Source organism: Papio anubis, chromosome 7, assembly GCF_008728515.1.
Source record: "Papio anubis isolate 15944 chromosome 7, Panubis1.0, whole genome shotgun sequence".
Lineage (NCBI taxonomy): Eukaryota > Metazoa > Chordata > Mammalia > Primates > Cercopithecidae > Papio > Papio anubis.
The window spans coordinates 149935255-149961461 of NC_044982.1; the positions used below are offsets into that span (position 1 = coordinate 149935255).

Consider the following 26207-nt stretch of genomic DNA (forward strand, 5'->3'; position numbering starts at 1 on the left):
AGAATTAAAATTGCTCAACCATTTTATGTTATAAAAATATATTGTCTTATTTTTGTTTTAGATAGCAAATTTGATAATGAAGTAAAAACTCTTAAAAATGGAATGAAATAATTTCTGTTACAGATAGAACTTTGCTTTTATGTTATTTCTTGCAACAAATTTTATTATTGGTAATTATTTAGTTGACATTTAATGTTTCATTTAATATTAAAGTATGATAAAAGAGACAGTAAGTTAGAAAATCCTTTAGTGATTATTGATCTACACTAAAACATATAATATAGGTTTAATGTAGTTAATACATTCTTGGAAGCAGACTAATTATATGCTAGTTTTAGTTTAAAATGTTAAAAATGTGTTTTATATAAATGGCCTTTTGTAGGAAATTCTTTTTGCAAATATAAAGGCCATATCTTTACTTGAAAGACCTGTGGATTCGGAGATGTTAGCCAGCTATCTTTACTAAAACACTTCACAACGCTAAAAATAGTCCACTTCAGTTAAATATGGATATTTTAAAAAAGAAAATCCCAGTTAGACTGCAACAGAAGGACATTTTGTGTGACAATATTTTGCATGATTAAAAATTTAAACAGAATAACAGCTATTTATATTTACAGTTACATGAGAGTAATTACTAAAGCAGACAAAATACTTAGAGCATAATTTAATAATGTTTTCCTCTAGCAAAGGTGCCAAAATTGTTATTTGCATAATTTTCACAATTTGTACGGAAACAGAGCTAAGTGAAATGGGGAAGACACATTTCTCCGACCACCTTTTTTCTTCTGTAGGAGATGTGGGAATGAGACTCATATATCATAACAACTCATTTTTGTATACTTTTCCATAAAAACCATGACCCTTGTGTCAAACTATTAGGTGAAAGAGATGGGATCCATTCATACTTTCTCTTTTAGGGTCTTTATTTCAATGGCCAGCCTCAGCCCAACTTCAAGGCTCCTAATTATAACATTTACCGGTTCAAAGATTAACCTCCTGAGAGGGGCATTCTGGGCTCTTGGTAACTTGATCAGGTTGGTCTTCTCTTGGTCTCTCTCTCTTTCTGGTTCTTTGTATCACAGGAGGGAAATGATGGTATCTGGCACATTCCTAGGATGACTTGAAGATAGCAGCCTTCTGTGTTTAGGGCTGAAAGATTGTGAACTCTGTTAGCTGAAATGCCACTCTAGGGAGGTGAACAGAACATTAAAAAAGCTTTAGCTGTAGGTAGTGTAGTGCAAGCAGAGTCAAATTTGAGAGCTGGGACTTGAGTGGACATTTGTCCCTGCTTTCTACCTTAATAAAATCTGAGTGTTAACTGTGGAAAGGGGCATTTGAGAGATCACTAAAAATGAATCATTAGAGTGCCCAGAAGAGCTTTATGATGATGTACTGTGAATAACTTCAGAACATACTCTGTACTTTTATATGTGCTTATCAGGTAACTGAGTAACAAGTACATTCTTTTATCCTGCACCACAGAGATTAAGCAATCTGCTGAATTATAATGGCAGAGGACTATGCTTTTCTACTAGAGTCAGTCAGTATCCTTTAGAGAATTCAATGGGAGACTTAGGAGAATAGATATCCTTTCTTAAAATATTTTAAAATTGGTAAGCTATATATATATATATATCTATTTCAAATGACAATGAATTATATATATATATATATATTTTTTTTTTTTTAATGAGAATAACCACATTTAGTGAAGAATAGGCTAAAAGTGTTGGAAGCTTTCATTCTCTTCTGCTATAAAGGATTAGAGTGTTCCAGTCAATAAACAAAGCCATTTTATGGTTCCTAACGGGTAAATTGAGGGGACTGATTTGGTCAAGGACCAGTATGAGGATGTTTCTGTTCAACAGTTAACAGGATTCAACATGATATGGAAAATACAGGCGTGCAAAACTATACTACGACACTCACATTGCCAGCTAAAGCCTAAAACACAGCCACATTTACATATGTGTCCATCTGTCTGTTTTTACACTTTATTTTTCCAACCAGTGGGTGAAGTGGTTTTCATCCAAGCTGCAGTCTGAATTTTTTTTTTCACCCACCACTTTCCATTATATCATATAGATGCATATTTTAAAGTGCATGTTATTTGTCTCTGGACGCACATTTGCACAGCCTTGGCTGGGTTTTCCTTTCTCTTCTGGAAGGTTAGCTCATCTCTGCAGGCCTGTCTGCTTTGCAGCTGCCTGTACCAGCCAGGTTGTCTCAGGATCACTGAGTTAGTGAGCAGTTTGTTGCCTTCTCCAGGTTGTGGAAATCTCCCATCACAGGCCAGAGTGGAGCTGCAGCGGCCACAGTCTGGGCTGGCCAAGCCAGTGAGAATGGAAGTGCTTTCGGTCTCTTCAGTGGAGAGCCTGCGTAAATCCTGTGTAAATAGAGGGAGGATAACAAAGAATGAGCCCCTGCAGCTCTGAGCATTTGGAGCCATTTGGGGCTGAATTTGCTAAATGCTGCTTATACCGCCTGAAAAGTTGAAGAGAAAGGAGCATAAAATCCCCTCTTTTTTTCCCTTTCTGCTCATACCCCGGGGGGAGGGTGTTCAGGACCAGGGAAGCCTGAGGTAAGCCGATGAAGACTTGTTTTTTCAGTGCTCTTTTGAGTGTGAAAAAGGTGGCCTGGGTCACTGTCCTCTCTTTAATGTCGGAAAACCCACACAGTTAGTAAATGTTGCATGTAAACGAAAGCATTTCATCTCTTCTGCTTCCCTCCATGCTAGTGGGCCATGAACTAGTCACTTGAAAAATCACAGAAAAATTTCACTTTAACATGTCCAGACAGTTAAGCACAGCAGGAGAGTAAAAGAGATCAGTAATTAGCAGGTCTCACTGCTGGCCCCTCATCCTCCCCATGTTTCTGGGTCTACAGCCCCCTCCCCCCAGCTGATCTGATGTGGAAAAAAGGTAAATTGCATGTAGAAAAAAATTTACTTTGCTGATGGTTTTTAGAAAGCAAGTTTTGCAAGGCTGTATTCTAAAGCAGAATTAGGCAAAAGCTTCTTCTTCTTCTTCTTCTTTTTTTTTTTTAAATCTCATTTGAAATCCTGATGCAGGTTTCTCAGTGGGATGCCCTAAATTAAACCCCTGGAAGGTAGTCCCTGACAACCACTGAAAGAAAATACCTTTTGGCTCTTAGTATGGTGTAATCCTGTTTTCAAAGTACTATATTTAAGAGGAAAAAGGCATAAAGAAGTGATGACGGAAAATTAGTCTATAAAAATACTGTGTTGCAGTTCCATTACTACATTATTCTTCATTTTTAACTGTAACGTTTCTGAATAACCCAAACAAGCTGGGTAGTGGGCAGTCCGCTCTCTCCTAGCACTCTCTCTTCCGTGTTGGAATAGGGCAGAGTTGAGATGGAGCACCATTTTTATAAACAGTATATGACGTGTGTCTCACATCATCTCTGCATATATGCACAGAGTGAAACACTGGGTGGGATATAACCTAGTGTCCATAGGGCAGGGAGAGTGGAGGGAGGGAACCTAAGGCTTGGTGACTACTAGAAGCCAGGGAATCTCTTTCCTGAGCACTTTCTTCAAAGCAGGTTTGTTCTCCTCGGGTTCTAATTAATATATCTAGAGGCTTTTGCTATCAATCTGTACATTTCACTAGCATTTGAGTGTTTACTCTTTCTCAGGGCTTGGGAATCAGAAATGCAAAAGCTCACAGACAGACAAACTAGTAAAAGCTCACAGACAGACAAACTAGTAAACAGATAAAGTGCAAGAAGAAAAGTAAATAACAAAGGTAAGAGCAAACTGCTGAAGAAGTAGGGAGCATAGTACACTAGCTCTGTTAATGGCAGCTGGGGAAAGCTTTATGAAGGAGATTCCTTTTTCTCTGAGTTTTAAAGGTTGAATAGGAGTTTGCTAGTAAAGAAGAATGGGAAAGGAGGAAGGAAAAATGAAGAGAAAGGGCATTCAAGGCCAATAGGAAGGATTACAGGTATGGAATCTTGAAAGATCCCTTGGTTCAGAAAAGTCTTTAAAATTCAGCAGACGTTTCTGCTTCAAAATCATATTTAACTTGAGCTTTAGATCCACAGGAAATAATCATAAGCCTGTAGATAAAGGGTAGGCTCATACTGGATATACTCATCTGTGCAAAAATTATGAGACGCTTGTTTCTTGGTTCATATTTAATTTTAAATGTACTGTCATCCAGTGTCTCTCTGGGACATAAATGTGAACATACAGGGCCTCTCTCTTGGCATTTATTTCCTTAGCAGTGAGGGCAAATCCAGAATTTAGCTTCACCCTTCACATCTTCTTCTCCCAGCAGCTTGAGGAGAGGAATATAGAGGAGGTGAGCATGGGCTTTGGAGGACAAGTGCTACTCTGCCACTTTCTGTGTGGCCTTTGACAAGTTATCTAATCTCTTTGAGTCTCAGTTTTCTTATCTGTACAATGGAGATGATAGTAGTTATTTTATTCGTTTGTTGTGAAGATTAAATAACGACTGGAACGTTACAAGTGCCCAATGGAAGTTACTTGTGGTAATGATCATAATGAAAGTGACAACAGTGTGGATGAAGAAGAGATGGGCCAAGCGCGGTGGCTCATGCCTGTAATACCAACACTTTGGGAGACCGAGGTGAGCAGATCACGAGGTCAAGAGATGGTGACCATCCTGGCCAGCATGGTGAAACCCCGTCTCTACTAAAAATACAAAAATTAACAGGGTGTGGTGGTGGGCACCTGTAGTCTTAGCTACTCGGGAGGCTGAAGCAGGAGAATCGCTTGAACCAGAGAGGTGGAGGTTGCAGTGAGCCGAGATTGCATCACTGCACTCCAGCCTGGCAACAGCGCGAGACTCTATCTCAAAAAAAAAAAAAAAAAAAAAAAAAAAAAGAGGGAACGGTGTTCTAGAGAGAGAACTGGTACTGAAAACTCCTATAAACTATAGAAATTTGCATATGTATATGTATATATGTATCTGACTATAGGCAAAAACATTAAGTTCATCTACAAATATATTTCAATAATTGTGCACAAATCGATGAAGCATTTTAAACAGTGACAATTTAATGTATATAAATTTAGGTTTAAAATAGCATATAACACATATAAATATCTTTATATTCATAAATATACCTACTTCCTGGAAATGGGTTGTCTGCAAGATATCAATATTGATATCTGTCTACCTATGTTTGTGTATGTATAAAATTAGCGAACTTACATTGTGCAAAATTAAAATGTTAATGAATATGGTAAATTTCTGTTGCTACAAAAAGAGACAGAAAAAAGGTCTTGTTCCTCCAGATGAGCTATCATTCTTTATTTACTTAACATATATTTTGTATGAACATATTTAACGATTAAACCTGGTCTAGAACTAGGGAGAAATGTGACAATTAAATAATGTACCTCAAGTTCCCTAAAAGAAGTACAAGTACTGTTAACCCAATACATATTAATTTGTTTTATTTCTCTGAAGAGACAAGGCTGAGAAGTCAGTTTTAGGTGTTTGTTTGACAGTGTGCCAAATGTCACAGAAACACTGTTCTATCTTTTAAAAAGTGACTTTAAAGGATGTGAATATACCATTGTAATCCCAGTTCTATGAAATGTTTAACTGTACTACACAGTGATGACATCAAAGTCCATGAGATCCTACTTCATGGACAGTAGGCTTCAAATATTGGTAGCATCTCTGGGTTCTGAGGGTCAGTCCAGTGCTGTCCATGTCAGAGTCTTCACTTGGCCTGTGTTAAACCAGTTATGAAACTTCTGGGTCTCAAGAACTCTTGCTGTACTGAATATAATTAAAGCTCTTGCAGGAACTGTCTGACTTCTGGAGAAGAGTTTGCACGTTTCTATTTGAAGCCAACTTGGACCAGGTCTACCTCAGTCCCAACCCCAGGGCCCCAGAACTAATCTGTTCTCTGTGCTTAGACCTTTTCCTGTAGAATCAAACATTGTTTGGATCTGCCATTGATAACAGTGTTCAGACAAGGTGATGCTTTGAAAAGTAAAAGATAATTGACAATGTTAATGTGAGAATACCAGTGGCGGTAGCACTGACTTGAAGTTGCCATGCCTGGACTCCAGTTTGTCCTTGAGCATGTGTAGCTGTGGCATCTTGGGCAAGGATTTAATCTCCTGGCTTCAGTTTCCTCAATGGTAAATGTCAGTTTTGGCGGGGATGGGGTAAGTGGAGGAAGATGGACTAGGACTGTCTTGGTTGTTGCACTGTTTTTCTGATAGGACGAGGAGAAAGAAGGCCACATCTCTGTGGTATCAGACTCATCATAGCACATCATCATTGCTTTTATCATTTTTTCATTCCAAATCATGTGCTTGATATTCAAAATATCGATAGATTGTTGGTTAAATGGAATAAAGTAATAAATATGCCAAACAATGAAGTAGCATCTTTTTGCCTGGATGGTTGATTTTTTTTTTTCCTTTCTTTTTGAGATAGGGTCTCACTCCGCTGCCCAGGCGAGAGTACAGTGGTGTAATCACTGCCCACTGCAGCCTCGAACTCTTGGGATCAAGCCGTCCTCCCACCCCAAGCTGCGGTGTTCACCACCATGCCTGGCTTATTTTTTGTAGAGAGAGGGTCTCACTATGTTGCCCAGGTTGGTCTCAAATTCCCGAGCTCTAGCAATCCTCCCAAACAGGCGTCCCAAAGTGCTGGGATTACAGGCATGAGCTACCATGCCAAGCCTGCCTAGGTAGTTTTTGTTGTTGTTGTTGTTGTTGTTGTTTTGAGACGGAGTCTCGCTCTGTCTAGGCTGGAGTGCAGTAGTGCGATCTCTGCTCACTGCAAGCTCTGTCGCCTCCCGGGTTCGCACCATTCTCCTGCCTCAGCCTCCAGAGAGGCTGGGATTACAGGCGCCTGCCACCGCGCCTGGCTAATTTTTTTTTTGTATTTTTAGTAGAGACGGGGTTTCACCGTGTTCGCCAGGGTGGTCTCGATCTCCTGAACTTGTCATCCGCCCACCTCGGCCTCCCAAAGTGCTGGGATTACAGGCGTGAGCCACCGCGCCCGGCCTAGGTAGTTTTTATGACCATGAATTTTATGAAAGAGAATTTTCTTTTCTTTTTTTTAATCTTTTTAAAAAAATCTTTTTGTAATCCTAGGTGAAGACCTGGGATTACAGGTGTACACCACCACATTTGACTGATTTTTGTATTTTTTGTAGAGACGGGGTTTCACTTATATTGCCCAGGCTGGTCTCGAACTCCTGGGCTCAGGTAATTCACCTACCTCAGCCTCCCAAATTGTTGGGATTACAGGTGTGAGCCACCGCACCCAGTCTTGATAGAATTTAGTATCAATCATCTGAGGATCCTCTCACAGTGTGCCGATGTCCTTCCTTGATTCAGTGGATACCCAGCTATGCATATGGGTACTTGCCTGCACCCAGATGCCGATGGTATCCCAGGATTTAGCTTCCTGCAGTTAGACACTCTCATTATTGCTCTTTTAAGTAGGTGTGTGCTGGAGCTACCCACCAGAGCAGTGTCCTGCTCTGAGCATAATCTGCTCAGCTAAGGAAAGCATGTGTGACTTCCTTGAGAGCATAGGTGTAAATCCAGCTAGAGATGCTCTCAAAATGCTTCAGAGTCTTAAGACAGGAGGAGGACCCAGGGATTCGATTCAGGCCTTCAGACAACAACAAAGGAGGACAGCAAACCAAGGGGATGCTCTCTGTGCTTTATGGCAGTGGTCCTCGAGCTGGAGTGGGCATCAGACCCCCCTGCAGGGATTATTAACAGGGCCCCGCTCCTAGAGTTTCAGATTCAGTGGGTCTCAGCTAAGACTGAGAATTTGCATTTCTCACAATTTTTCAGCTAGTGCCAATGCAAAGAGCCAATGTTCTATAGCTTCTTTCTCTCTGTTTAACGCTTACTACCAGAAGACTAGGATGGGGATTTAGAACACAGTGAATAAGGCCCAGGCCAGATTGCAGTTACTCACCATGACCGCTAACCTCATTCATGGGAGTAAAGTAGAATTTTAACTACCTACCTGTTCCTGAGGCTGCATCTCATTTCTATTTAGATAATCTAGTCAGTGGCTTCCCAAAGCCAGTTAAAGCACCAGTGCTATGCTGATTGCCTAAGCAAACACGAGGAATTGTCGAAATTACAAATTCCTTTTGCCAGCCCTAGGACATTTTGAATCAGTAGGTCTGGGATGAGGCCTGGGGACCTGTGTTTTTAACAATCTCCTCTGATCATTTAATCCACTTCCGATTTATCTGTCCACAGGCCTTGAGTCTTCCTTTCCATGGTCACACACAATATGTTTCACTAATGCACATTTATTTACCCAAAACTTAGACTATGCCCTTGGTCAAGGGATTAGCAACCTTTCAAAAGGAGCATGCCCAGTATTTCTTTATGTAGCTCTTCATCATCAGAGGCGTCAGTGCTGGTGGAATGGCCTTTGGTTTAGCTCTGCAGAAAAGCCCTGTGGGTACTGAGCTCTTCAAAGAAGCTCTGTTCCTGGCATGTTTAGAAGTTACTGTGTGCACACAGGTAACTCACTCAGCTGTTCCAAAGGAACAAGACCTTCACCCTTTAGATATATAATGTGTACAGTTGCCCCACCATGGGGGTTGGTAAAAAGTGGGGAGGGCACTTGCAAAAGCTCATTGATCAGCTCAGTCATTTACCCACCCAACTGACAATCACTGGTTATCTGCTCTGAGTCAGGCATGGAGGTATCTTCTCATAATCAAAAGATAAGCCATAAACAGTTCCTGCCCTCAAGGATTCCACAATTTTGAATCCTAACTTCAGATGCTATCTCCTTACCTCATTTGGCACGTGCATTTGTGCTGGTATACATACCTTTTTCCAGCACATAAACTCATTTGGCACATGTGCCAAGGATTGCCAACTATCTTATACACACAACCACACACACACACACACACACACACACAGCCTTAAAAGAAAAAAACACCAATATCCATGTTGAGTTACTAACTCTAGCATCAGCTGCAAGATTTTATTTTAGGTTGCAGTTCACACAGTTGTCTTTCAAAACTTTTCTTTATGCTGTTGTTGGTTCTCTGTGCTGGCGTTGGTCCACAGTCCATTGGAGGAAAAAACAATTGTGTTTATTGTTGTGTTTGGGAGAGGAAAATTCCTCTTTTTATAGAGGTATAAACATATATTAGTTTAAAATTTTGTGTCTAGTATCTAATCATTAATACAAAACTAGACACATTATTGTTTATAATTATTTGTTACACTGGATCTAAATTCAAATATTTTACATTTATATACAACGGGTTGCTTTATATTAAAATTTATGTGATGCTCCTGTCTTCTCCAGTTTAAGTCAGTCATCAAAGGATGCTCAATCTAGCTATATATATTTTTTTGAGCTAAATATAGTGAATCATATAGTTTGAAGGTGTTACCAGCCCTCTTTGCTTTTAAGAAAGAAAAAATGCGCTATGGAAATGCTGTCTCTCATTTTTAAGGTCACTGATTGGGTTAAAAAGGCAAATGAGTTTTTTCGTTGAACTTCCTTCAATTAAGCCATTAACCTTTTAAAATAAGTGCATTCAAAAATCTATCAAAAAAAGCTAAATGAGATTTTAACAAAATCCTGACAATTTCAGCTTAAACATATACACAGAAACCATATGTGCTTAGAAAGAAATATATACACACAGGCATTGTTTACAGAGTGTGTTTTTATATTTGGAAGACATTGAAGGAAGAGCTATTCCATACATACATTATCTGAAATGTACATTCAGATAGCCTACATAGATTTCATATTAACAGACAAAGATATCTTTATCCATGGTAGGTAGACAGACAGACTGACTGACTTCAAACTTGCACTTGCAGTGTGGATTTTTTTTCCTCATCTCCGGGTACTGCTTTTCAAAATCGCCTCAGGCTACAGAACAGCACCTCAGATCCCCAAGGCCCACTGCCTGGCTCCTAATAGCCACTCTCCATCTGTGTCACATGAACAGCTGATGAGATCGCGCCAGTGTCTGTATTTTGGAGAGCACATCCACCCAGGTTAAAATGCTAGGGTTGCCAAGGAGCAGTCAGAAGCCATTAGTGTGGGTGAGAATTTGCCTTGCAGCAGTTCCTTGGCATGGTGGAAAGCGTGTGCACGTGTCCCTGCATGAGCTTGGGTGTGCTTGTATGTGTGTGTGTCTCCTTGTCCAGGCGACACCCTGGTGTACATGGGTGTGCAGGGAGGATGCCAGATGAAAACTAGACTCTGTATATCCAGTATTGAAAGAGTCAAACGCCTTTTGTTTCGCTGTCTACTGATTCGTTCTTTGACTATATGGGGTCCCCCCCTTTTATTTTTATCATCACAGAAGGCAAAGAAAAAGAGAACAGCAACTTCGGGGTCATGCTCTAGTGTTTGGGCAGATGGAAGGGAGCTGCTTTGCCTTGGGGCAGGGTGGTTGTAATGAAGTGGCCTGTCAGTCTGTAAATAGTGAGGGTCATCTCTCCCATGTGATGGAGGGGATCGCATTGCAGTGAAAATGGAAATGTCAATAAAATTAATCTGCCAGCTCTTTGCTGTGGCTTTTCTGCTTCTCTGGTCAAAGAAGGTTGAGGGTTTCTTGGCAAGAAAGGAAAAGAACAGGTACAGGGAAGCCCACAGAGCAGACCCAGAAGTTAGAAGGCAAGTGGCCCAGTGGGCGGGATGGCTGTGCTGTAGCACAGTCCGAGAGGAGGGAGCACGTCTGGGAAGGAGCTGGTGGCTCTCTAGTATTCCTCAGAAAGCTACAGAGCATCCAGCTCAGGCTACATTGAGCACAGAGTTTATTGTTTTAGGCTTTCTTGGACAAGGTTTTTACTTAGCATGGGATTTATGGCATTTACTGCTAATGAATGTCTATTCTTAAATTACAAAAACCCCCATCTCAGTGCAATTCCCAGATGTCCTTCCAGGACCCTGGCTTCTTAAACACCAGCAGGGAGCATAAACTCTCCACTTCTCTGTTTTCCTCTTTCGTGTGGCTTCAGGCTAATGATGTGCAAGGAAAACACAGCCATCTAGAAAGCCCCAGTGCTGTCCCCGTATTCTTCATTTATTTTGCATTTGATTATGCCACAAGTCGGATCTTGTTTCTTTCCTTTTTTTAAAGTTATTAGTTCAAATATTAATGTAGGGATATGGCATATATTGCTGCTCTTGATTGATGCCTTCCCCAAAACAGGAAGACGTGCTCGTATGAATTTTAAGAAAGTAGGGGTCCTGCAATGCCTTGCCAGAAGAGTTTTTCAGATACATAATTTAGATGCCCTCCAGGCAGGCTTTCAAGGCATTTTTGCCGGAGGGCAAGAAAAAATAACTATGACTGTTAAAAGTAAATGATTTTTGCTAATGCACAATTAATGCCAGAGAAAAGCACAGAAGAGAAAGATGTTGATAGAAACTTCTGATTAAGTGAGCACTGTACCTTGATGTGTATCTTTTTTTTTTCATGATAATGATCAGTGGTGCAGAGAGCTAAAAAGTTTTCATGTCATGCAAATGCCGAGTGCAGGGTCATATGAGAAGTGCGCGAATGTGCGTGCTTAGGAGGTGACAGCTCTAGGAGGGGCAGAGCAGGCAGTGCGTTATGTGCAATGAACAGTGACACAGTTACTGTCACCTATGCAGGCAGCCTAGAATATATAGACTACAGAACATTTAACTTGATTACCCTACAGTATGTGTTCACTCTGGGCATGGGGATGCGTTTCCACTGAATGGGTTTTCTGATGGCGTTTTCCCACATTGGATTCCATAATTGACAAAGAGCTACTGCACTGTGTCAAGTGCACAATTATAATTGAATTAATGATATGGGCAAGTGTGAGACACACAAAATTAACATTTGAAGAGGCCTGGTTTAATTTTGTCTTTTACATATTTGTGTCTCCAATTATACTTTAATGAAAGAGAATATACCCGCTTAATGGATTTCTTTCAACAAGCTTAGCTGAGCTCATCATTAGCTGCACTTGTGGTTGGCACCCTTGCGATGTTTTCTCTAATGTATTTTTATTTCTTTCTACTAGGGGATGGTTTAGACAACAGTGTAGCTTCACCTGGTACAGGTGACGATGATGATCCGGATAAGGACAAAAAACGCCAGAAGAAAAGAGGCATTTTCCCCAAAGTAGCAACAAATATCATGAGAGCATGGCTCTTCCAGCATCTCACAGTAAGTCAAGATGAAAGAGAAAAAAAAATAGTGTTTGTTGTTTTGCTAGCAAGTTATACGGTCTCACACAGATTTTTTTTTAAACTAAGGTGCCTATTTTCTTATTCTTGAAATCTGATGACTAACAGAGTAGTTAAGTTTTTTTTTTTTTTTAATCAACTATTACCATCCAAAGAACACCCTCTAGAAAGTAGCAGGTTTTTAAGAAGCCGGGAATGGACTTTATTTAAAATGATCTAAGACCCTAAACAGCATATATAAGTAAATTTGTTATTTATGCTAAAAGTGTGAGAGCAACTTCAGATAATGCAAAGCAACCAAGGGAAATGGCTGTAAGGAGCTTACAAATCCATAAACATTGCTGATTACACTATTAACGAAAGCCGTCTCCTCTAGGAGGCAAAAAAAAAAAAAAAAGCACCTTGCCACGTGCATGTCCAAGCTCACAGTATCAGGTGCAGCTTTAATTGCTGAAGCAGTTTACAAATATATCATGTATTTATATGACAAATTCAGAAGGGTTATAGGTGCTATAATGCCTTTGTTTGCAAGGTGGACATTAAAGATTCTTTTTTAGCTGCTCAAGTCCATTATCTTAAAAGCTAACCATATTCACTTCTGGAAACGGTTTTACTATGTGCAACATTTTAAAAGTAACAATTTATCTTTATCTTCCTGTTTGCGATCCTTGTATGTGTGGATACATACTGTTGACTCTAAGACTCTCATGACCAAAAAAATACAATATATTTTTACAGAGAAACTAGGCATGCTTATATTTTACTGTTCATTTGGAAATTCTGGGAAACCAGTAAAAATTTCAGAGGATGCTTCTTGCTATAATATTGTTTTCAGGCCATTCATTTAGGCTAATACTTAAAAATAGAGTAACACATTGAAAGCTGAAGGTCTTCTTTGATTATCCAACTTGTGTGTTGCCATGCTGAATGACATTAGTTACAGTGTCATGGGTCCAGGACAAGGTTCCACTTTTATTTATGGTGGTGGTGGCTGATCTGCTCTTCTTGCAGAGCTGCAAAGGGCAAGGGGTGGAGCGGTGGTGGGGAGGGAAAAGTGATAGATTCACATTCCTAAATCGGCCATTTTGATGTAAGGACATTAGTAGCAAACTAAGGTGTATCGATCCGGCCTGTGGTGTCAGGATTAGCTGGGAGAACCAACGAGGCTGCCGTGGTAGTGGTTATTCTTGCCTTGCAGCTATGGCCATTTCAAAGGTCAGGGCCCTGTACTGACTCGGCTCAGAGGAATTAGACAGAACATGCGGTCTCTGGGCTGATTACTTAACCAAAGACAAAATAATGAGTCCTAAGCAAATACTGACTAATTGAAAGGGCTGTAAATCCATTACATATTGGTCAGGGATAATCAGGAGTATTTAATCACTTTTATCTATTCAGGAGCACTGAAGCTGCAACAGCAAAGCCCTGAACCTTGCCATGTGGTTATTATTCTCATCATTATCAAAATTACTTCACAGCTGTTCTTTGCTACATCACCTCAGCTGGAGATTTACTAACCTGTAAAATGTTTTTAATTTGGAAGTCGAGTGAGTGTGAGGGGAGGGGTTGGTTTGGTTAGAGTAGCAACTAAGAAAGGCAGTGTAGCTGCGGATGACAGGCCAGCTGCCTTCTCCTGACCAGCTCACCTGTTTGGTTCGCTCCCTCTGTCTTCCTCCATTGGTCTTTCTTGGTCGAAAATAAACACTTCAACAGCTGCTTTCCAAGCAAACAGCTACGTGTGTTTTCAACCTCTCTGTCATCAAAACCCATGTCAGAGAACAGTAGAACCTTAGAGAATGCAGCTGCTCTGTTTATAGATGAGGAAACAGAGACTCAGAAAGGGGAGTTACTAGCTGAAGGTCAAGCTGAGACAAGGACCCAAGCCTTCCAAGCCGCCGACTCTGCGATTTTTCCACATTACAATGACTTTGCCAAAATGACGATCACCTTTACCAGTTGCATAGAGATCTCACAGTCTCCACCATCAATACGCTCAGTCACAGGGGAGAAATACGGAGAAGGCAAGTGCTGTTTTCTTTTCTTGTTTTGAAAGCTCCGTGCTACCCTAACCTTTCCAAATATAGAAAGCCTTACACCTGTGTTTCATGAGTTGAATCTCACGTGGGGAGTGTCAGCAGCCCTTGATGCCTTATCTCCCACCTCCCTGGCCAGGACAGCACCCAGCAGGCACCATGGCCACAGACTGAGAGTTGTGGGTGGCCGGTTATTTCTGGGCACTTGTTGTAACTCTGCTGTGCTGCGAACCAACGGTAAGGGCTTGTACTCACCTCGAGAGTGCTTTCATCTGGTTGAATGTATGCAAGGCTTTGTGCAGAATTCTCTGTCCAACTCTAATTTTTAATGACTGCCTGTCCTCGGGTGGGGAGAGAGGACTCAAATAGCCTAAGCTGGGGGAGTTGGGAAGTCTGCATTCACGCTCCGTGATCCTCTGTACTGGCTGAACCTCAGTTAAGTCCATTCAGTTCCCTGGACCTTCTGTTTCCCCGTTTTTCAAATGAGAGGGACGCGTTGCAGGATGGATCACCTCCTTTCCCATGCTCCTGGCTTTTGGTTCTGCTCAAGGACATTTAGTCAGAGCAATGCCCTGTCCCAGCCTCATGGGTCATTCTTTCCTCTCTTTTCCCCTTTCTCGTTGCTTTTCCTTTTCACTAAGTGCTTTATTTCTCTCCTGACCTTCACAACATGCCCCTTTCATTACTTTCTCCCACTGGCTTTGTCTCCCATCTTTCTCTCGGTGCCGCTCCCCTGCCTTTTCTGCACCTCCCTGGTAGTTGTAGGAAATTCTCCTCTGCTTGCTCTTTGAAAATGTTTTCCTTCTTCATCCACACTTCACCCCACTGCAGAGAAGAGGTTCAGTAACTTTGATGAGAATGGTCCTGTAAAACTTTTACTTTCCAATCTTTAATGAGCTGAAAGATTTACTCAGCTGTAATTCTGAGCTCAGAAACCAAGAATAGAGACCCCTAACTAGCGACATGTTAATTTAGATTTCTTTTCTTACATGCACTAACAGGCATGAGGAAGTCCTTGGAACTGGAGATGCCCCACTATATTTTTCTGTCATTTAATTAATTTCAACTTTCAAAGTGAAATGTTGGCTCTAGCTCCCTGAAAGTAGATGCAGTCTAAATTATTATTTCATGTAAATTTCTTTACAAGTGCATGATTCAATATGCATTTCTCCATTATTAGTCTCTTTAACATTATTTCAAACTGGTTTGTTCCCTTTTGTGCAGTGTGACCTGTTCTTGTATTACAATAATCCCCGATGTACCCTTTTTTCTTTCTTTTTTAAAAAAGAAGCTAATTGAATTATCTCATTATTTTAATTTGTTAAGCAAATGTATTTTGCATCTCAGGATGTGTTCTTAAAGAAGGGGGCTGCTGAGGCTTTGCCCCCTGAATGGGCCATTGGCCCATTTTGACATTCATGCATTCATTAACTAGCAGAACATAAAAGAACTCTGGTTGTATTTTTTTTTCCCAAACACCCAACCAGCGTGGAGCAACTTTTCCCAATAAGCCACAGGGGTCTTTCTACATATGTTCTCAACTGCAAGCTATTGTCACCTATTCTGAATACCTCAAAAGGCCCAGAGGTGGAAAAAAACCTACCTCCACAAAGGCCAACTGTAGCAATTGTGAAGTCTTAGTCTCAATATGACAAAAATCATTCACCCTCAGTTTTCTTGCAAGAACAAGTTCCACTCCAACTGTAACAGTTCAAACAATCTCTCAAATTCCTTTGCACCACCAGCTTTAGGGGAAAAGGTAACAAACTTGCACTAATTGATTACGCTGAGGAAAATATTTAAACAAAGTCCAAAGTGGCATTTAAAAAAATCGAGTGATTTGATAAACGGTTTCCATAGTCAGAATTAAGCATTCTGAATTTGCTTCATCTGGGGCTAAATATTCATAATTAGCCTCAAATTTTTAGTTTCTAACTATCTATTTTCAAAATGCCCCTTAGAAAAATCCCCTCTAAAAAAGTTCACAATAATTTTAACAAAATAAATCTGTCTATATATTTTTAGAAATTCAACTAGCAAAAAACTTTGTGTATACCATTACCCTCTTCCGTTGGTTGATGGCTCTGCCCAACTTCTCAAGCTAAGAAATTCCGTGAAGATTGAAGAAAGAATCTCTTGGAAATGTGTGTGCCTTTGCTGGAAAGTACCCAATGGCAAAACGAACAAACAAACAGACAAAAACTTAGGGAAATCCTAGAGAAGTACATTCCTTTTGCTAGCACATGGAGATTATGATATCATAAAAGTAAGCCTGCCATTACAACTGTTTTTATTTGACTTCAAAGATAAAGAAAGAAACAGCAAGCAATAATACCCAGGCTGACGGTTTATTCATAACCATGAAAAAACTCCTCCACGCCAAGAAGCCCTTAGTGTGCTCAATTAGGCCCTTGGGCACCTCCACTTGCCACCTTCAAGAGCTCCTCCAGTTGTGCTGCAAATAATATATTTGATCATGGAATAGAAACAGGAAGTGCTCACATACAAAGACACTGCTTGCTCATACCAATTTCTGGCTGAAGGTCTTCTTATTTGAAAACATAGGGATAAAGCTCACACTTAGGAGATGTGGGACTTCTTTCAAAGATGTGTGTGACAGAATCAGAAGCAAATTTTACTTTTAAAAGTGACATAAGCCGAGGCAGGAGGATCGCTTGGGGCTAGGAGTTTGACACCAGCCTGGGCAACATAATGAGATCCCATCTCTACAAACCAATAAAAATTTAGCCGGGTGTGGTGCACCCATGCCTGTGGTCCCCGCTACTCAGAAGGCCAAGGTGGGAAGATCATTTGAGCCCAGGAGTTTGAGGTTGCAGTGAGCTAGGATGGAACCACTGCACTCCAGCGTAAGCAACAGAATGAAACCCAGCCACACACAAAAAAAGTGATATAATATTATGTATGCAGCCGCCTTGAAACTACAGATTCTAAAACCTCTGCCTTTCGTTCATGACAAAGATATGTCCCCTCTTCATACCTCCGGGGGTTGGGGAGATGGATGAAGCCCACCTCTCAGGTGTTTACTCATTTTACTGCTTGCCTATTACAATCCGTCTTATGGGATTTTGTAAAGGCCTGGGTTTGGTAATAAAAATGGGCTGTAAAGGATATCATCCTACAGAGACAGTGCACCCAAGTTATAAGTATATTCAGTTCCATGTTATGGTAGAGGAACCTGTCTCTCCACTGAATTCATCAAGACCATATGACATTAAACTTAGTCATCTTAAATTTGTTATTGTAATGTACACACACACACACACACACACACACATGCAAAGGAGGAGGGAAAGAGGGAGGGAAAAAGAGAAACAGAGAGACTTAGACTATTTTGCCCTTTGACTAGTTCTCTTTATCTTGTGCAGATCCAGATGGCTTCTTTCTTAAATGAGGCAGCCCAGTGTCGAGGTTAAGAGCACAGGGCCTGGAATCTGCAACGCAGTAGATTTTTGATCTTGAGCCATTACCCTCTCTGAGCCTCATTTTTCATATCTGTAGAGGAAGAATAATTCTAGTTCCACCTAGTAGGGTTATTTTAAGGATTAAGTGAAATAATGTAAAGTGCTCAGCCCTGTGTCTGATTCATATAATAAGTACATAATATAAAGTAACTATAATTCTTATTTTAATCCAGTTAAATGGCTAGCAAAAGGCTTTGGCCAATGGACCTGGACATCCAAAGTTACCACATTTGTTCCTGGGATTGTAGCAATGGAGAGACCGGGTTTTGCCAAACAGATCCCAAATATGGCCAGTGCAGTGGCTTGTGCCTGTAACCCCAGCACTTTGGGAGGCTGAGGTGGGAGGAATGCCTGAAGCTCAGGAGTTTGAGACCAGCCTAGACAACATAGCAGTACCCCATCTCTATAATTTTTTTTAAATTTCTGGGCATGGTGGTGCATGCCTGTGGTCCTGGCTGCTTGGGAGTATGAGGTGGTAGGATCACCTGAGCCCAGGAGTTAAAGGCTGCATGGAGCCATGATCATGGCACTGCACTCCAGGCTGGGTGACAAAGTGAGACCCTGTCTCAAAGAAAAAAAAAAAATAATAATATCCAGGCTGGGGGTGGTGGCTCACGCCTGTAATCCTAGCACTTTGGGAGGCCAAGGAGGGTGGACTGCTTAAGGCCAGGAGTTCAAGACCAGCCTGGGCAACATGGTGAAACCTCATCTCTACTAAAAATACAAAAATTAGCCAGGTGTGTTGGCATGCGCCTATAGTCCCAGCTACTGGGGAGGCTGAGGTACAAGAATTGCTTGAGCCTGGGAGGCAGAGGTTGCAGTGAGTGGAGATTATGCCACTGTACTCCATCCTGAAAAAAGAAAAAAAACCTGAAATACCCCTCAGCAGGAGAGAACACGCTCTACATTCTGCTTTTCGAAATCCATGTTAACATTCGGTGGCTGCTTGTTGAAGCTAGGTGATAGCATCAGAGAGTCCTGGTGTCAGTGAAAGCCAGAGCGTCCTAGTGAGCCTTCAGGGATGGGGTGGAAGGTGGAGAAGAAACGGGCTATGGAGTAGTTCAGAATGTCTCCAGTGGGGCTACTTTTGGGAGAGAAAGCTCTCTTTCACCATCTGTCTTCCAGGATATGAACAGACTATAGAGTTGCCATCTTGCTTAGAGTGTGAAAGTCTGGGCTGTCTGCAAGATAGCATGTTATGGTTTTTATTATTTTTTGTTGATTGACTGATTGATTGTAGAGATGGCATCTTGCTATGTTGCCCAGGCTGGTCTTGAACTTGTGGCCTCAACTGATCTTCCCACCTCAGCCTCCCAAAGTGCTGGGATTATAGGTGCTATAGGTGCAAGCCACAGCACTTGGCCATGATAATGGTTTATAAAAAAGGGATCACCAACTGTGAACTTAGAAGCCTTAGGTGTGAACCCTGTGATATTATTCAACCTCTCTGAACCTATTTCTTACCATCAAAATGAAAGTTATCTGCCCGCCTTAGCTGACTGGGTTGCTGTGTGGGTCAAATGATGTAGTCAGTTTATAAACTGTAATGTGCTGCACAAATGTCAGGTATTCTGGTCTTCTGGTTGTGTGCTTGGCTTTCCAGCTGCTTGAGACCGCTCGGATCTTATGTAATCACCAAGGGTTAGAGGTAGAGTGCTGCCCACCTCTTTCATCCTCCACCCCCAATTTCTCCACTTGTCCATTTCCACAAATGTATCCCTGGAGACACTGTGATCATTTCTATCATTAGACATCTTTTAAGGATCTTGGATGGTTAATTGAATCAGTATTTCATGGACATTAGTTATTTCTGCTTAGAAATTAGGGCCTTCATGATTCTGAGACTGGTCTACATAATACAGATAGCTATGAGCCAAATGAATACCAAATAGGAAATGTTGACCTTAGTTATACAGTAAGAGATGGTCTTTCTCATATTCAGAGCTGCAAATGTTCACATGCATACAAGTGAGGCACCTAAGAAATACTTACGTGGAAATGCACATGCAGAACACACAGCTGAAAGCACCAGCAGAGAGAGCTTCCCACAAACATGCAGCATAGTGGGGCCGCCCCTAGCCTTAGCCTTTGCATTGTTTTCCTGCTTGCCAGGAGAAAACATCTGTGAATTATTTGAATGGAATCTTATACTAGAGATCGTCTGAACTGGTGTCATCTCTGTTTAATTTCAGGAAATGATGTCACAATGCATTAAACAACAATGCTGGGTGAATTTATTTTCCCGTGGACATGCTGTCCTAAGCATTCCTCTTCTTTTGCAATGTTTCCAATTAACTGTAAGCTTGAGTGTTCTTCCTATTTCATAATAATTTTGAGGGGTGGGGATGGGAGATAGGGGTGGGCAGAAGGGTAATTTCAGAGGTTGCTGAGGTTCAGAGCTAATGGCACATCCATCATGTCCTTATTGGGATGGGAGAGTGCTGAGCGCTGGAGCTGTGATCACCAGTGGCAACCTACAACAGTGTTGGTTAGTTTTAAAGAATGTCTAAAGATGAAAGCTTGAGTGTTCTGATGCTGGCTGTCCAAAGAGCCACCAGATAATTTTAATAGTGACCTGCATACTGTAGCTTCTGCCTTTATCAAAGTTTCTCTGCACTTCCTTCTTCAGTAAAGAATAGAGGACATAAGTCAATTCTGTGTGCCATCTGTTGTCGTTTTTACAATTTCTCAAATTAAAGAGACAGGCCAAAAATTTAATGTTGTGTTGGATCCTAGAAGCTCCTCTAGAAGAAAGAAAATTGCAACTGAATTTACTTTGTCTCTCTTGAGGGGGAAAAATTGCATATTGCTATGTCATAACCTTTTACTCGTAGTCCCAATTTGGTGTTTTGAATTGGATTATGAGGGCTTCTGCGTGGAAAGCGTGATGTGTTTGAGATTCAGCAGCCTTTGTTCACATGGTCCTGAGTGACACGGTGGTAAAGTCCCCGGAACAGTGGTGGTGCAATGGCTTTTCATGGGGGTCATGAAATGCATAGTCTCCTCCTCAATGCAAAAACATTTTAAGACATGTCAAGACATTTCAAAGTACATCAGACAATCCTGTTTAAAAAGAGGTTCACCTCAGATAGACTGAGAAACTTACCTCCCAGATTATGAGCTACTAACTGACAGATACATTTTAAAAATAGGTAATTGATAGGCAGAACACAGAGTTTTTAGTGCAGCCAAACTACTCTGGATGATACTATGATAGTGGATACGTGTCATTATACATTTGTCCAAACCCACAGAATGTACAACACCAAGAGTGAACCCTAATGGAGTCTGGGTGATTATGATGTGTCAATGTAGGTTCATCAGTTGTTACAAATGTACTACTCCAGTAGAGGGTGTTGATAATGGGGAGGCTATACATGTGTGGGGCCAGGGATTTATGGGAAATCTCTGTACCTTCCTCTCAGTTTTGCTATGAATCTAAAACTGGTCTAAAAAAATAAAGTCTACTTAAAAAAAAGGAATTGAATGAAAAGATTGAAGAATGAAAGGCTTATTAAATGACCGTCAAAAAGAAACCAAAATAATTATTAGCTCAAAGTTGAGCACTCAGTTTCATAAAATATCACTCGAAGTATAATTGTTTAAAAATATGTTAAAGAATTCAAGGAGATGGGGAATTGAGGACCCTTGAATAAAGGAACATAGAAGGCATGTGCATATTGAATATTCAGCTATTTAAAAACTCCAAGAATAGAGTGCCATTAAATGCTATTTAGTGAAATCCCTGAATATTCATTCAGATCATAGAGAAAATTTCCATTTCTTCGTTCCACATGACCACAGTTTGCAAGTATATTCCATGGAGAAGTGGAGGGACTGGGAATTACAGGGTAAGTTGACTGGGTTATGAGAACACTGACTGTCCCTCAGCTTTGCTGCAGGATAGGGTCATCAGATGACCTTAACGTTCAAGACTAATTTCGATTTTAGAGAGTGTTGCTGCACAGATTTCAGAGGACTCCTGGAAATGTCCTGCCTTCTCCAGGCTGTAGTCTGTTTTTGCAATTTGGAACAGATTATGAAGTGTAAAGATAATATCCAGCCCCATTTCTCCTGTTAAGAAATAGTGACTTGGGTAGGAAGCATTAGGTTGGTTGAATGGAATTTGCCTTCTTCCATTTATGTGCTGTGTGCCACTTTCCAAATTGATTGGCAGCAGTTGTTTACAGTATGCAGAATAGTCACTGGCACCCTTTAAAGGTGTATTATCCTCTTAAAACATAATAGTCATGCCATTTTCATGCTTTTACATTTGCTATTCATATTCTGAACTGCCAAGTCCCAAATCTGCCAGAACTAATTTAAGTTGTTTTTATCTAATAGTGGATAAGTTGTCAAGTCACAATATAATGGCAGATAATTTTTCTTAAACTATAGTTTTACTTCTTGGTTATAATAGATAACAGGAATATTTGTTGAATCTGACTTGATTGTCCACACACAAAAAATTACAACTCAAGAGATATTGTCGTGGGATTCTGCAATGACAAGAAATGAAGAGAATATTATTATCTAGTTATTCTGAGCATTATAGAAAATTAACATCGGCCACTAATTAGTTTCCTTCCAGCCACCACTCTCCCCCCGCCAAATTTGCTGATACCTGATTTGCCTGACATAGCCAGATAATGAAGTTCTCCTCTTGTTAATCCCAGCATCAAATCTTATTGCTGCTGTTAATTTAAATACCTCCGTTATCACATTATAATATAACTGTCTAGATTTTATTTTACTTCTTGCATCATACTCCTGCAATCACAAATATTCCAGAATTAATTTTGTCTTGGAAGTATTTGGCAATTCTGTAATAATTTAGAAAAGTATATTCCCATGACTCAGGCCACACTACAATTGGAAAATGGCTTTTTTCTTACCCAGAGTACATGGTGTGATCCCATCGTATGCTGACAAAAAACAACCCTAGTGTACCGGGGTGGTGCTACACTAGTCTTTTAAAAGGAAAAAGGCTTTTATCGATAGAAAAGATGAATGCTGGATTATTGCCTGTAGATTTGGTGACACATTGGAACTCTCTATAAAAGCAACCTTATTTTTTTCCCCATGGTGAAAAGTTATAGGTTCCATTTCAGTGTTTCAAGATACCTGCAGGCAGCTCATGAGTTGCTATACTTGTTTTAAACCCTTCCTCACAGTGATTTTTTTAAAAAAGTAGTAAGAGAACATGGGAACAGGGGGTCATTATTATTCAATTATAGGCTCAGTTTTTCTGTTAGTTTCTGGGAAGCCATAAATTTAGAACTGTGTAGCAAAATCTCATGGATTACCTGATGGCACTTTGATAAAAACCGCTCTTAGAGCTCAGTCCTGAAGGTTTTATGTTTTCTAGTGAAACACTTAAGTGTAATTAAATATGATCATGTGAAAAGGCATTAGTTTTTAATATGACCTTTGTTGCCAGTCTGGAAATCCTCTAAAGTTTTTGATTTTTTTTTTCTTTTTTTTTTTTGCAGAGTGAGTTTGACAGAAAAGTGATTTAATGCTCTTTGGTCCTTATGTACTTGTACCCTTTTGTCCATGGCTATTCCAAATACCTCCCTGCTTATTTAAAATGTATATATAATCAGTTACATAAAAAGAGATATGCTTACATTCTCATGTCTCTATGGTTGGACCTCTGTGGTTGGAGCAGACAATAGAAATGTCTGTAATTCGTTTCAGAAAATGTGACTTTCCTACCTTTAGATAGTGAGGACAATCTGTTAACTCTCTGTGTTGATAAAAGCAAACGTTTCAGGGCATGGTGAAAGAAATCTCTACCATTTATAAGGTTATACATATACCAGAAGCAGTGGAGTTAATACCAAATTGAAGACTTGACCAGTGTCCTAGTCTTAGCACAGCCTTTTGCTCGCTGGATTATTTTGGGCAAGTCATTTAATTTATCGGAGTGCTCATTTTCTCACCTCATTGTTTTGAGCGTTAGCTAAGATTAGAAATAGCCTTCTGAAAAGGACAAAATACTGTGCAACTGTAAAATGGTGTCTTTTAATGTTTTCATATCATCCATTGAAATAGTTTGTTCTGTCATAGCTCCTTGAAACCTGAACTTGGATGTGGGTGAAACATTCTTCAAAGACAAGTATTGCACTTGTTTCTTTTGCCCTAAGTCTGGAACAGGGATCAAATCCTACAGATAGCACACGTGCAAGGAGAAAGGCAAAATACCTGACAGACCATTTCTTTGTGGCAGTATGAGTCAAAGTAACTTTTGGAATTTGTACACTCAAACTTAAGAGAAAGAACTGGAAGACTGCAAACTAACTTCGCAATAAACGTATTGTCACTTGTGTTATTACAGCTTTGGAACAAGCTGGTTGGGAGTTTGGGCATCTTTGTTCTTTGTCCCTAAACTCTTCATCCTGAGAATTATCTGGTCCATCAGCATGCCATTTTTCATCCTGGCCAAGCTGGTGGGGAAGAATAGTTTTACATCCCTAAATGGCGATCTCATAGGCCCATTCCAAGGAAGGCAAAATCCTGTACTAGATGGAATTGTCTCATTGCAGCAAGAGATAAGTGAGATTTTTTTCCCCTGAAGATAGTTTCAATCTGGATGTTTAATCAGGCTTTCTTTGATTCTACATACAGAGATTTCAGATGTTACTGCTCAGTTAAACTAAAGCACAGAATATGAATGGAAGAAGAGTGAGGAAAGCTTCTAAAGGTATATAGAGGCCTTAGATTTAGATGCACCAGCCAGATAGCCAAGTGAGTGAACTTCTGTGGAAGTTGGAAATGGTGGCACTATAGTTTGAGAGTTGGAGCTAATCTTTGTAGAGGTAATACTTGAAACCATGGCACTGAATAAAGGTTAAAATAAGAGACAGTGCAGAGAGAGAAGGGGGTTTGAGTCTTTTTGAAGACTATATATGAAGAGGTGAAGAAAGAAAGTAGTGAGCAGAGATAAAGACATCAGACCAGTAGCATAATCAGATCATGTGAAGAAGGAAGGAGTTTCAAAGTAGAGGAAGTGGATTCTGTAGAAAGATCAAGGACAGGACAGGCGCAGTGGCTCACACCTGTAATCCCAGCACTTTGGGAGGCCGAGGCAGGTGGATCACCTGAGATCAGGAGTTTGAGACCAGCCTGGCCAACATAGTGAAACCCCATCTCTACTGAAAATACAAAAATTAGACAGGCACCTGTAATCCCAGCTAATCAGGAGGCTGAGGCGGGAGAATTGCTTGAACCCTGGGGGCGGAGGTTGCAGTGAGCTGAGTGCCACTGCTCTCCAGCCTGGGCGACAAAGCAAAACTCCAACAACAACAACAAAAAAAAGCGGAGAAAAGGAGGCCAGTGAAGATGGGGGCCAAAGCACACCTGGGAAGGTACAGAGAAACAGACATATTTTGTAAAGAGAGCAAGAAAGCTGAGGGAGTTCAGGAAAAAGCTTCTCTTCACTTATGACTAGGAACTATGGAGAGGGTGGTGGAGAGTGAATTAGGAAGGCACGGAAGTGCAGCCTTGGAGCAAAGAGGGCCAGGCTGGATGGACTCTCTGCACATCAGCTCATCCTTTCTCAGGCAGTGCTCAGAACCAGAGAGCAAGAGGGACTAAAGCAGAAAAACCTAAGGGTGAGATCAACAAGAGGAGGAGAGGGAAGATGTTAGAGCAGTTTTTGAAATGACAGACCAGTGAGCAAAAAATTCCAAGGAGATAGTCTTTCCTGGGACAGAAAAATAATCCTACAGTTCATGTGAATAATAAAATAACTAAGAAAAGTCAAGATATTTTTGGAAAAGAAAAATGAGGAAGCTTGTGCACTGAGAATTACTAAAATGTATTATAAAGCTACATGACGTGGCACTGGCTAACACAATAGGCACGATGATCATTTGAACAAAATAAGAATTCACAAATCAACACAAATAGAGGAAGCGATTTACTAATTTTAAAGGCATCACTTCAAGTCAGTTGAGAAAAAAAAAATCAGTAGTCTTCATCAAAATATACACTTAAAGAGTTTTTTGAAGTAGATATGACTATTTCTCTTTCCTTTGTTTAATGACGTGTTTTGAGAGTAAAAGCAAAGGAATTATAAAGAAAAATTGTGATTGATTAAATTACATATGTATGAAAATTAAGAGCCTTTGAATGCTAAGAAAACACCATATACAAAAGAAAGAAAAACACTACACTAGGAAAAATATGTAACATTATGTAACAGGCAAAGGATTAGTGTCCCTCATAAATGAAGCATCGTACAAATCAATAAGAAAAAAAATGAGGTAGGCCAGGCATGGTGGCCCACACCTGTAATCCCAGCACTTTGGGAAGCTGAGGAGGGTGTATCACGAGGTCAGGAGTTCAAGACCCACCTGGCCAAGATGGTGAAACCCTGTCTCTACTAAAAATACAAAAATTAGCCGGGCGTGCTGGCAGGTGCCTGTAATCCCACCTATTCCTGAGGCTGAGGCAGAAGAATTGCTTGAACCTGGAAG

At 40.5% G+C, this 26207-nt stretch overlaps 1 protein-coding gene and 1 long non-coding RNA gene across 13 annotated transcripts in view; one reads left to right on the forward strand and one right to left on the reverse strand.

Annotated features, from left to right (window-relative positions):
- MEIS2 (Meis homeobox 2) overlaps positions 1–26207 on the forward strand; it is a 213595-nt gene that overhangs the window by 53948 nt on the left and 133440 nt on the right. For all 12 annotated transcript variants that reach the window (XM_017960498.2, XM_017960505.2, XM_017960504.2 and 9 more), the window contains exon 8: positions 12044–12189. In XM_017960498.2, coding sequence (XP_017815987.1) covers positions 12044–12189 — 146 coding nt within the window. The remainder of the gene's footprint in view (positions 1–12043; positions 12190–26207) is intronic.
- LOC103885747 lies at positions 16578–19805 on the reverse strand. Its single transcript, XR_649023.4, has 2 exons — positions 19717–19805; positions 16578–16697 (listed from the first exon to the last, which is right to left on the reverse strand). It is a non-coding gene; the product is annotated as an uncharacterized LOC103885747 (long non-coding RNA).